Source organism: Trachymyrmex septentrionalis, unplaced genomic scaffold, assembly GCF_001594115.1.
Source record: "Trachymyrmex septentrionalis isolate Tsep2-gDNA-1 unplaced genomic scaffold, Tsep1.0 scaffold35, whole genome shotgun sequence".
NCBI lineage: Eukaryota > Metazoa > Arthropoda > Insecta > Hymenoptera > Formicidae > Trachymyrmex > Trachymyrmex septentrionalis.
In genome coordinates, this window is record NW_017305514.1 from 268,107 (window position 1) to 280,440 (window position 12,334).

General features: G+C 35.9%; 4 protein-coding genes across 4 annotated transcripts in view; 3 read left to right on the plus strand and 1 right to left on the minus strand.

Moving 5' to 3' along the window:
• Positions 1-1,456, plus strand: part of LOC108750313 (sterol regulatory element-binding protein 2) — a 6,421-nt gene extending 4,965 nt beyond the window's left edge. Inside the window, exon 8 of the mRNA XM_018489684.1 lies at positions 45-1,456. Coding sequence (XP_018345186.1) covers positions 45-398 — 354 coding nt within the window. The 3' untranslated portion in view covers positions 399-1,456. The remainder of the gene's footprint in view (positions 1-44) is intronic.
• A 1,289-nt stretch (positions 1,457-2,745) lies between these two features.
• LOC108750275 (60S ribosomal protein L21) lies at positions 2,746-3,935 on the plus strand. Its single transcript, XM_018489626.1, has 2 exons — positions 2,746-2,803; positions 3,410-3,935. Exon 2 carries the CDS (start codon positions 3,424-3,426, stop codon positions 3,901-3,903), a length of 480 nt encoding a protein of 159 aa, XP_018345128.1. The 5' UTR covers positions 2,746-2,803; positions 3,410-3,423; the 3' UTR covers positions 3,904-3,935.
• A 540-nt stretch (positions 3,936-4,475) lies between these two features.
• LOC108750271 (ubiquitin carboxyl-terminal hydrolase 46) lies at positions 4,476-7,481 on the minus strand. Its single transcript, XM_018489620.1, has 8 exons — positions 7,405-7,481; positions 6,692-6,772; positions 6,396-6,612; positions 6,110-6,190; positions 5,743-6,038; positions 5,505-5,642; positions 5,202-5,345; positions 4,476-5,121 (listed from the first exon to the last, which is right to left on the minus strand). The coding sequence occupies exons 1-8, from the start codon at positions 7,405-7,407 to the stop codon at positions 5,014-5,016; spliced, it is 1,068 nt and encodes a 355-aa protein (XP_018345122.1). The 5' UTR covers positions 7,408-7,481; the 3' UTR covers positions 4,476-5,013.
• Positions 7,482-10,373: 2,892 nt separating this feature from the next.
• Positions 10,374-12,334, plus strand: part of LOC108750282 (protein expanded-like) — a 38,029-nt gene continuing 36,068 nt past the window's right edge. The window contains 1 exon segment of the mRNA XM_018489633.1: positions 10,374-10,734. The gene's annotated coding sequence lies outside the window, so the exon portion shown is untranslated.

Consider the following 12,334-nt stretch of genomic DNA (forward strand, 5'->3'; position numbering starts at 1 on the left):
ATGTGTGTAACTTCTTTATAATGTTGTTTACTATTTTTTTTCAGTCTGTATTGGCACGAGTATTTTTATACGAGGCTACAGCACGTATCATGGCCGGAGCAACACCAGTTAAGACTCAGATTTTACTGGATCGAAGTCTGCATCACAGAAATTCGCGTTCTTCAATTATATGTGGAAAGGACCGATCACAGGAGCAGAATAACAGTGAGAGGGAGCATGCGGTCGCGTTATGTCTGGCATGCAGGCATCTGCCGACATTGCTGTTAGCTTCGCCGGGTGAACGGGCTGGAATGCTTGCAGAAGCTGCCAAGACGCTCGAGCGAATAGGGGATAGGAAACGTCTTCAGGAATGCTATAAACTAATGCGACAGCTAGGCTCTGCAATTACTGTTAATTAATGCGTCACACACACACACACACACACACAAATTTATATATAATATTTTTATGTTTTCGAACTTATTGTCTGTAAGCGTTACATAATTAAGTTATATATACTCATTGAACTGTCGGCTTTAGATACACTTTTCGGTTTGATTTTTACAAATGATTATTTTTTTTGTTAAACTATTATTAAAATTTTTTTTTCTTATATTCATGATTACTGTCGCTCTTGGGTCAGAGTGTTGCACGTATTACTTACGTCTAGCAGCCCGTCAAGACGCGAACAAGGAAGAAATTATGAACACGAAAGAGATCGCGACATAACTGGAAAGAGTTGTCTAAATCCGATTGTACTAAACATTGTACTCATTATATATATAGGACATTTATGCAATATTTATTATTGTGTAATATTAAACACAATTTTTCGCGTTTAAGAAGCCGCATTATCGAAATTGCTCCACCTGATGATTAAGAGACTTTTGATCGCCAGTTCGGATCTGGCATTTATTCTGAAACTGTAGGTTTAACTGAGTCCACTGTTGACAGTGGATTGGAGCTTGTGTGAAATTTCTCTCTGGTTTGCTCCGTTGCTGTTCATTGCTCCATACGCATACAAGCTTAAAGAATTTCTTACTCCATTGAGATAGCTAAAATCTTAGCTAGTCTGGGTTACTGGCTTTTCTTCCTGCCGAAGTTTTTTATTTGTATGTGCTGATCGGGCTATCTTAAACTCGGGCGGACCCACGTGCTGAATTCTCTCTCTGAGATTGTTCTGGATCGTCTACTGAAATTGAAGATTTACATTAGACCTGTCCAAGTTAACCTCCGGAGCCAAAACGCAAAGCCATCGATGCAAAAAAAATCAATATGAATAAGATTTCAGGAACGTAAAATGTCGATATGTGTCTGAGTGATCACGCTTATCAACACTTTACAGTACCTAAAATCTTACATTGAATTTTTTGGCGTCAATGGCTTTGTGTTTTGGTTCTGGAGCTCAAATTGGACAGGCTTGATCTATATTAATAGAAGAATAGTGTTAATGTTATATATTATGAGTAATTTTATAGGCGAGTGTTTATTCGTTAGCGTTGAATAATTCATGATTCCTTCTTAATTTTCTTATCATATAAGTATTACTTATATACTAATTTAATTACCAAAGTTTGGTGATTAAATTATTATATAAGTTAATAAAAAAGTGTCTTAAATGTTCTATTTATTAATTTGTTCATAATTAGCTGTATATATTCTTGTTATTAAATTTATTTATTAATATCTTTTCTTTATATTTATTACAGAAGTTTCCTTTTCTGTCATTCTTGTGTTTGTATAATTGAGGTAAGTGTTGTTTGCTTTTATATGGAACCCAAGGTTAATCTTTCTACAGAGAAAAACTCTTATGCCCGTTTCCATCAATGTAGTTTAATTTCAATCTCAGTTCAACTTACTCTTCGTCTTTTTCTAATCTTTAGAACTAGAAAAAGACGAAGAGTTGAACCGAGTTTAATCTACATTGGTGAAAATGAGCATTAGAGCAATAGAGTCTTCTTTTGATTCGGGTTCTAGCGGGATATTGCCAATAATTTTCTGTAGCAAGTTAGAGAGGATGAATATGAGGTTCGTAAGCTCTGAGATAGAGAGAGTAAGGGGAATGGTGGGAGGATGAGAGAGTGGGAGGGGAAGGAAGATTGGTAATAGGAGTACCCGGGAAGTGGGGAGAGAGAAATCGGTCAGAGATCTCGGACAGAGAAAAAATTAACAAATCACATTTGAACAATTTGATCACATAACCATTGCGATTGGTCAATTCTTTCTTCATCCGAGGTTTCGGACCGATTTCTAGCATCGTGGACACAAGGCTTTAGAACTGCGCTCTATTTTTGGTCATTATTGAGTCGACACAGGTTAATATTGAGAACTTCCATCTTGTTAAACTAGGTAAACTTTTATTCAACAAAGTTGAAAATATTTTTTAATATTAGAAGATTCGATAAAAATCAGATTGGTATTAACTCAGATGCAATCTTCAATCGCTAGTGTGATACGGGCACATCATTGGTTTTTGACCAATGGCGTTGCTCGATTCGGAACCGTAATAGCCGCAGCACAGACTCTTGCATAACGCATAATGCATAGTGCTGTTAGGAATCAACCAATCGAAAGTTTTCTTTTTTATGGAATGGGAGGAAAGGAAAGATTCTGATTAGTTGATTCGCTTATGCACTATGCGTTATGCGTTATGCAAAAGTCTGTGTTGCGGCCTTAACAATCGAGCAACGCGATTGGTCGAAAATCTTACTATTACGGAAAGTGTGTGTAATCCGAAATGTTGATTCTACATAAATTACGTACACCGTGTCGCCTCTCTAGAATATCTTTTCTTCTGTGGAAACGGTAGACGTGAGTTGTCTATGTACGTTTGTTAACATTTTCAAATTATTCTTTAAAATTCAGGCCGAATCAGAATATTCTTCTTTTATGTACCGAAAATAAATATCTACTTTTGTTTGTTGTTATATGACCGCTTCTACTTCGGTTAGAGAATATGAAACTCTAGACTTCACTCTGTTGATTCTACTCGCGTTAAGCCACGTGCATTTTGCATATTACACGTCGCACGTAGAAATTTATCTATAATATTGTTTGTTACCGACAAATCACATTTTTTATTGCATAAATTATCATAGTCATGAAATATTATGTTATTTGTCATTAGATCCATACAAAAAGTTGTAGGAGTATTCGAGTTAGGTTAGATTCCTCTATGGTTCCTGCTTCAAACGAAGGTCGGTACAGCCACTCTTATATAGAATAAGCTCTGCAAACGACGTATGAGAATATTCAAATTGAGTAAAAATATTCTGTTTTAGCCTGAATTTACAATAATATTATAATTTATTTAATTGTATTCGAATTTTATATTTATATTTAATTGATGTGTGTTTTAAAGAAGTTTTAAGTCCTTCATATATTGTGATTTTGCTTCAGCGATTGCATATTTGTTCTTTTTTTTTTACAGTTTAACACATTACCATGACCAATTCAAAGGGTTATAGACGTGGCACGAGGGACTTGTTTTCCCGTAAGTTCCGTAAACATGGAACTATACCCCTATCTACGTACATGAAGACATATAAAGTCGGCGATATCGTGGACATCAAGGGAAATGGTGCTGTGCAAAAAGGTATGCCATACAAAGTCTATCACGGCAAGACTGGCCGTGTGTTCAACGTAACAGCACATGCTTTGGGAGTGATTGTGAACAAGAGAGTACGTGGACGTATCATTGCTAAGAGGATTAACGTGCGCATCGAGCACTTGAGCCATTCCAAGTGTAGAGATGATTTCCTTAAGCGCGTTAAGGAGAACGAGAGGGTCAGGAGGGAAGCAAAGAAGACAAATGTTCGCGTCCAACTCAAAAGGCAGCCTGCTGAACCTTCTAAAGCTCATATTGTGTCAGGACGTGAAGCGCCTATCTTGCTTGCACCTGTTCCATATGAATTTATTGCTTAAAATATTAAATAAACTAAAATTTTCAAAGTAAAGATTTGCGTTATTTTTAATACTGTCAAAAATTAACATCACTTTAAATAACATCAAATTAAATACACATATAAATGTAATTATTTAATTAAAATGAATTAAAGTTTATTCAATTACAGATTTTAATTTTATGATTTTAAATTGTACTAATCATAATATTACATAACATATTGATATCAGCGATTATCGTTAGTTTTTTCCTCAAGCATACTAGACCCAACATTAAGGTAAATGTACTAATTAATGGACAATTAATGAATATGATTCAATTCATTGAACAAAGAGATACAAATTTTTCAATATTAAACTTGTAATGGTATATGCGATTCTTTTAAATAGATTTGTTTATAAAAATCTAACAATGAATTTATTTAGAATCACATATTAAAAGCTTAATATTTGAAATGTTTTATCACTTTGTTCAACAATTGGTTCATGTCCACTAACTGGTACATTTATCTTACATAATATATTATCACGATTTAAGAATCAGAATAATTGAATAAGATTGTTTTTCTAAGAATATTATTGTGAACAAAGTGGTAATACTTTGTTTAGAGAAGCCAATTGGTTTTGATTTTGTGCTATAAATTTATGTTGCTGCTCCTAATACGGTAAATAAGCGAAATGCACAGTCTCATAACAATATTTTTATTCTCAGTCATATCTTTACATTTGTATAGAATCTGAACGTGCTAACGTTTCTTTTTATATCAATGGACACGTTTAAGTTATTGTAATAAAGTAAATTATTCATTCTCTTCAAAAGGCGGACTAGCTTTTAAACATAAATAAATATAAAGCATTCACCTAATACTTCCCAATTTTCTCGAACTGCTGGTTTATATATACAAACCAAAAATTCTATATAAAAATTTAGATAAATTATGTAACTACTTTTCGCTTTTCTTTTTATATTCTACGAGCCAAAACATTATCAAACATCGTATATCCATCATTCTCATAAATAATCTGACAAACCATTAGAACATTCAAAAATTCACATATACCGCGCACTTTGTTAAAATACGAAATTAGCGTATAGGAGTGCTTATCTTCAATTGCTATTCATATTAAACTTTAACTACAATCTCGCGATTGGTAGAACAGGATATAACCAGTTTCAGAGCTCTTCTGAATATCTGATGTGAGTCCATAAAAATCTTCTATAGTTGACGCATCAATTTTCTAAGGACATATACAAGATACTTATTAATATCCTTTCTAAATATTTATATAGGGCAAGGTATTAAAGCAGAAATATTTACGTCAACCATATCATCGTCGAAGAGCAACCAGAATCCATGACTTTTAACTATAGAAATGTAATGCCCTCGATTAGGCCCACTTCCACAATGTATCACAACTGCCACCAGATCATACAAACGATCTGGATTTACAGCATCATCACTCTACAATTAAATTACATAATTATATATTATATTTAAGCAGTAAAATAATTTATTGAAAACTTCAAAAATATTATCATTGAAATAATTAAAATTATTTAAAAAGAAATATATTATCTGAGGTTTATTGTGTTTTCATAAACAATATCTATGAGTACTAACAGTATTGAAAAGTCTGAGCTCCAATGGAAAAACTACTCTGTGAGATACTTTTATGTGACGATTGTATTGTTCGACGTATTTAAATCTTTTTAGATGCAACGCTAGTATCATAGGTAGTTTTTTCACTCTCATTCGTTTCTGTAATTAAAAACGACCACATTTCATTAATTTATATAATTTCAGTAATCGATTTAAGCGATTTATCCAAAAGATAAAATCAAATATCGTTTTATAATACCTGAGCTTCCTGGTAACTGCTGCAGTGATCGCATTTAAATTTGTTGTCACTACACAGGGTCTCTGTATTGGAGAAACATCTGAGGCAGTGTGTGATCGACGTATTTTGATCTACGTCAACTTGCAGATCGAAGAAGTCCTCGTCTTTGCTAGAGACAGTCTCACAGTTAAGGCAGCGTGTTTCCGACGTCAGTATCCCTTGGAATATCTCGTGTACCCATGTGGGCTCTGGTGGCGAACCTGCAGCATCTCCTGCCCCACACTTTCCTCCAGTCGGCTTACTCTGAGTTCTCTCCGCTGATGTGTGAAATCACGACGATAAATATCGTGCTATGAGCGGCATCGAAGAGCGATAAACAAATACTCACCCAAAATAATTTCATTTATGTGATTTATAAGGAAATTCAAAAACTCATGCGCATCTTGTTGCATATAATTATCAAATTCCTCTGAAAAAAAAGAAGATATTAAAGTTATGACAATGATATGGCCCATTTGATGTTACAAACACTTCAAAGTGTTCTTTGATTGGTTAATTAGTAAAATTCTTTCTTCCAAATGATCAATCAAATGCTTTTTAAATGAGCTGCATCCAATGGTAACTGTACTACAAAATCTGAATTTTTTTTGTATCTAGTCTTTTAAAATACCCACCTTTCTCTTTCCTTAATCTGGCGATAAATTTCTTTGGCGCTATAGAGCCTACTTTTTTCTTTTGGGTTGCAATACTGTAAAATAAGTCTGCCAAACATGTTAGCAGAGTTTCTTTAGTTCGCTTATTTCTAGCTTTGTATTCCAAAACCTTTTCTCTAAACGGTCGACAAAAATATAAAGCTTGTAGCACTGAATTGCTATAACAGGTATTACCAAACTGCAAGAATATATTCTTATCACAAACACAGCAGATTCAAAATTTTTGCTACGTCAATTTCATGTAACACAGTACTTACATTGACTAAACCAAAGTAGTGTTCATTAGGTGGAAACTGATCGGAGCCAATATCTCTTTCCAATTGGGATATGGTTGTACCCTAAAATTATAAATAATAGCATATAATAATTCTACTGTTTAATACTTATTGTTATCTTAATGTTACGTAACATCAAATGTATACATATAAATAAGAAATTGAAGGCTGAGATAATTTTATTTTACGCAAGTATATAAAAAACACATATAAGAATCAATGACAATGTAATTATATAAAATCACAATATTTGCATACATAATTACATTATTGCTTTAGTAACTAAAGGATGTTTTCCACATTAAGTGACAGTCAATATAAACATTGTTCCATCTTCCTTGGCATTCTATGAAGATAAAATAACATTTTATGTCGACTGTACCTCTCAAAAGAAAAGCAATCATAGCTATCGAAGGATGATAATGATTAAATTCAAAGCGACATGTAATGAACTGATAAGATCCTCGACATATTTCTTATTTCCTTGTTTAAGAGTCATATGGAATAATTAAATAAAACATATATTTTCATTAATGTGCAGTGGTCCTTTTACAAAAGAATATATGCAGCGATCGCAATCACAGCAACGTGTAATGAAGAATTGAATGTCAAAACTATAGACACGATTGAATTCCTCCGTTCGTATCTCTCAACGAGGATAATTTTTCCAAGAAGAAGAGAAAGGGGAACTTTACCATTTTACGACACGATGACGCGAGCGTGACACTGGCAAGCACTTAGCATGGACTTCAGCAACGACGTAAACTCCATCGTACAGCGGACGTTGACCGGGATTTGTCGGCACTCGGCTAGAGCATCTCCATTACTGAGAGGAGCGAAGGGGGACGAGGTGGGACCGTCGTCACACTGCAACAACGGCGCCGCTTCCTGGCGCCGTTCCACGTGTCGCACGTGGATAAATTCCACCGTGATGTCGCGTTCTCGACGTGTCGAACCGATCGTAGCGTAGGATAGACAGGTGGATGAGATAACAAGGGTAAGATAAACCTAGAGAGAGACAGATTGGCCGCAACGTGACCCACCGACGTACGCGCGTTCGGTGCTCGCGATGAATTAACCGGAACGAACCCGAGATAGCTGAGATCCCGATCCCGTCGTGCGGGCTTTCCGTAAGCAATCAAAATCTACGAGCTCTATCATATCGAAGTAATCTCAAGAGGGGGGAGAGGGGGAAGGAGGTAGCGACAGGAGGTGATATTCCCTGTAGAAAAAGATACAGCCTTCGCCATAAGTATATAATCATCCTCTAATTTATTGCGTTTTCTTGGAAACGATAATAGGATTCAAAAGGAAAACAACAAAATGTTAAAATTGTCATAAAAATAAATAATATTTTTTAAATATATCTGTTTTTTTTTATTTATTTATTTTTTTGTTAAATATAGAATGTTTACATTAATTCATAATGGTGCTTTATACTTTTGATCAAAACTGTACATAGATGGTTTAGCAACTAGTTATCTTTGTTTAGAGATTCTGATTGATTGGTGATTACAACACCTTGAAAAATTAAAAACATGATACTTTCTATTTATTATTAATACACGAGACGATTTATTATATGTTCCAATTAAGAATACTTTTGTAACGGTAGTACCTCTTTTGAACATATGAATATCTATTCACAGCCAATGGCTTGCAATTTTTTTACTGGACCAACCAATCGAAAAGTCCTGTGTTGAATTGGCCAATTAGCGACGTGGACAATTAGATGCTATTCGCAGAAGTCGATCGTATGATAAATGAAATATCAGGCTAGGTTCCTATGAAAGAGATATTAGGAACAGAAGTAAATATCAAATGTATCTTATTTATATCCAATGTGCGTTACGTTTAATCTCTATTTCTAATTTTTTATTTCTCTAATATTTAATAATATTATATATATTTGTTACGGTTCTAATTTTTCTTTCATTGTGTGTAAGGCTTAAAGTCGTCGAACGTGTTTATTGGCTGCTAACGCGCATGCGGGTCTTATACCACATTGGCTCTACTCTGATTATTTTACTGACTATATTATAAATATGATTTCACACATTCACAGATTTCTAAATAATTTTTTTAGTATTGCCATTATTGATAGTTATATTAGAGGCGATATTTTGTTACAGTGGACAGGAAAAAATGTTGTTTGAATCAAATGCAATAAATTACACCGAATTTTTGTTTTTTTAAAGCATGTATCAAACTATACGTTGGAAATTAAGGACTACAAATTAAAAATTAAAATTTAATCAAAATGAAACGGATAAAAATTACTAAATTGCTGTTGCAGCATTGTTGTTGCAACTTTTATGCTGTAGGGAAGGATATGAAATATTATAGGATATTAGAAATATTATAGGATAAGGGATACAAGAGAGATTGTCAATCGATAATAATACATTCAATCATTGAGAAACAAAGATAATTTCGATGTTGAAGAATGCCACTTATTATCCTATAGCACCTCCAAGAGACATCCCTACGTTCTCCGAACATCTTAAGGTTGTTCCCAAAATATTTCTCAAATAAAAAATTTGTTTTCTATTGCTGTACTGGATTACATTAGAACTTTTCTTCTTTCGTCAAATTTCAAATATACATTTATTTCATTTTAAGTACAAATCTAGTAAGTAAGACATTTTAAAACATTTCAGTAACATTATAGCAACGGTCCAAATGTTGTTTATATTGGAAAGAGTCCCTACACTAATTCAGCTATAAAAAAAAATCGACTCAAAGTGTGCTGCATGTACAGGATATTTTAGTTTAAACTCATAAGGGAACATACTAATTGCAAAAGTGATATCAAATTGGTAACAAACGTTATCAATCAAGAGATGACGTTTGAAATGGTAGACAGTCAAATCTTAAGATCCTATAATAGATTCTGTATCCTACTCAACTTGAACCGGAAGATGTTTGGCCATTTTAACAACTAGACACAAAATATCTCGAGAATAATCATTTTTGAAAAAAATATTTCAAATAAAAGTTGTAGGATTTGAAGAGGACCATCAGATACTTAGATTTTTGGTTCAGGGCCTTATATTAAGTCTAAGTAGGGGCTACAGTGATCTTCAAATCCTACAACTTATTTGAAACATATATTTTTTTTCAAAAATATATTGTTTTCCGTATTTTGTGTCTAACTAATAAGTTAAAATGGGCAAACATGTTCCGACCAAGTCGGGTATAAAATCCCAAGATATCCGACCATCTAAAATGTCTGTACTAAAAGATTTTTCGACTTTGAACTTTTAATTTTGGAATATCACTTTTGCAATGTAGGGCGATCCCTTGTGAAATTGATTATCCCGAGTACCAAACCAAGCCGGGTGCCAGATAGTTTGGAGTCGAAGCCGATGGTGGAGCGCGAGCCGGTGCCTTGGCGCTTGCCGCCAGTGTCAGTCAGTTTGCAGTGAAGTCAGTCACTCGCCGGCTGCCGGTGTAAAATGTCGTGATTGCGTGAGCCGCGCCGTTCGTTGCCGCTTCACGTTCCCGCTGCTGAAACTCTCACCGCGCGACGTTCCTCGCGCGGCCATTCGCAGTGGAGAATACCGTTCGCGCGCGCGGAATACGCGGAGGGAACTGTTCACTGTTCAGTGTTGGTCGACGCGACAGAGGCGGAGAGGCTGACAGAGGCGAATCGTTCCGCCGCGGCTTCGAATCCGTAAGTGTTCCCCGCGGTGGCTTGCGGTGGCTTCTTACGGGAAGCGTTTATGAGTCAATGTGAAAACGCCGCGAGTGGGAGCGCTGGACGGAGGTTTTTTTTTCGATCGTCGTGCGACAAATCTGTGGCTGTGCTGTGCGCGGTGCGTAACCCGTATATTATATTACGAATGCATCCGCGAAGTGTTTACCTTTGACGGCCACCTGTTGCGCGGCTAAACCGCGCCGCACGTCTTTCTTGTGTCACGTTGGATTAACCGGATTACGCACGCCGCCCCGAGAGATGCCCTTCGCATGAAGATAAATCATCGACCGTGAAGACCGTCGGCTAAGACACCGCGAAAGAAAAGGTAAGGGCGAGCAAAACGATCCCCGCTTTTCATCGGGTGAACGGCGCGCTGCGCCGCGCTCCGTTCAATTCATCTATACTTATAATTCTCGCCGCATAAAATCGACGCTAATTCGCGTACCGCACTCGCCTCGCTATTAATGAACGCAACACGTTTCATCGGCCCTCACGTTTTCGCGCGCAGCCGACGATTCCTCCTCCTCCCCTCCCTCCCTCTCTCCCTCCCTCCTCCCCCTTTCCCCGATTAATGCAACGAGCCGCGACGTGCTGCAATTTCTTGCATTTTGCAAATCGATTATATGCTCTCCTCGATAATAATCGAATAATAATCGACCCGGTTCCCCCACCAATGTAAAGATCAACTTTAATTTTGGTTTAATTCATTCTTTATCTTCTTCTAATTTTGAAAATTGGAAAAAGATAAAAAGTAAGTTGAGCCAAGATTAAAGTCAATTTACTAAGATTAAAGTTAATAGAAACGTACGTTAGAATTAAACTGAGAGATTTGTACGTCACGCTCTTTATTGAGATGTTAACGTGGATAGATAAAAACATTCCGATCGACTGTATCGATGAAAATAGAAGTGGCAGCTAATTTAGTCATGTTGCGAGTTTATTTTCGAGATATTCAATATCAAGGATATTTAATGTGAGAATGAATAAAAAAATTGGGATCACACATGTGCATATCTTGTATGCCGTCGAGACGCATGATTTGCATTTCAAATTTTAAGCTTCAGAAAATTGCTACATCAAATTTTGAAAATTATATACGTTTGTATAATGTACTTATACATGCACACACATATATTTATATTTATAAAATATATAGAGGTCACTCTTGAGAGAGAGAGAGAGAGAGAGAGAGAGAAAGAGAGGGGGAGGGGCATGAAGGGAACGAGAGGGATGAAGGGAAGGAGGGAGGAAAAGAGAGAGGTCGCGGAACTTCTGCTTATTCTTAATATATATTTTAATATGAATTATGAATTTGGATTTATATATTAAGATTTGTTAAATTATACTGTTAGTTAACATCTTCGCAATGTTTTCGTGAAATATTTTAGTAACTATCACTTCTAACTTTTCATTGAATTAAGTTCACCAACTTGATACGAAGATCCCAACGAGGCTCCTTTGAGTTATTTACGAAAAGCTTGTTCAACAAGTCGCAATTAATGTAGAAATTCTATTATATTAATAATGTTATAAATGTATGAAGTAAAGGCAAGAGAGTATGTGGGAGAAAATTGGAAAGGGCTTATTTAAATATCCAAAATATCGCGCGCTACGTGTTACACATAAATGTGCGCACAAATTACGCGGATATACATGCGCTTTCCAATCTTCTTTTTTTCTTCACAAATACGCACATGCGTGGGATATGCACTCGCATGCATTCACACATACGTCGCGTATTCAACGTAGTGTATGACATCACATCGCCGAATGAAATGAGCCGCGTAGTGTGACGCGTACAAGGCAGCGCGTACCGAAACGGTGCAGCGCAGCGGCGTGGCAAAGCAACAAAGAAGAGATTGCAATGGCCCCGCGAACTGGACGGGTCTGCGGGACGTGGCAGAGAGGAGGGCGGGAGCGGGGCG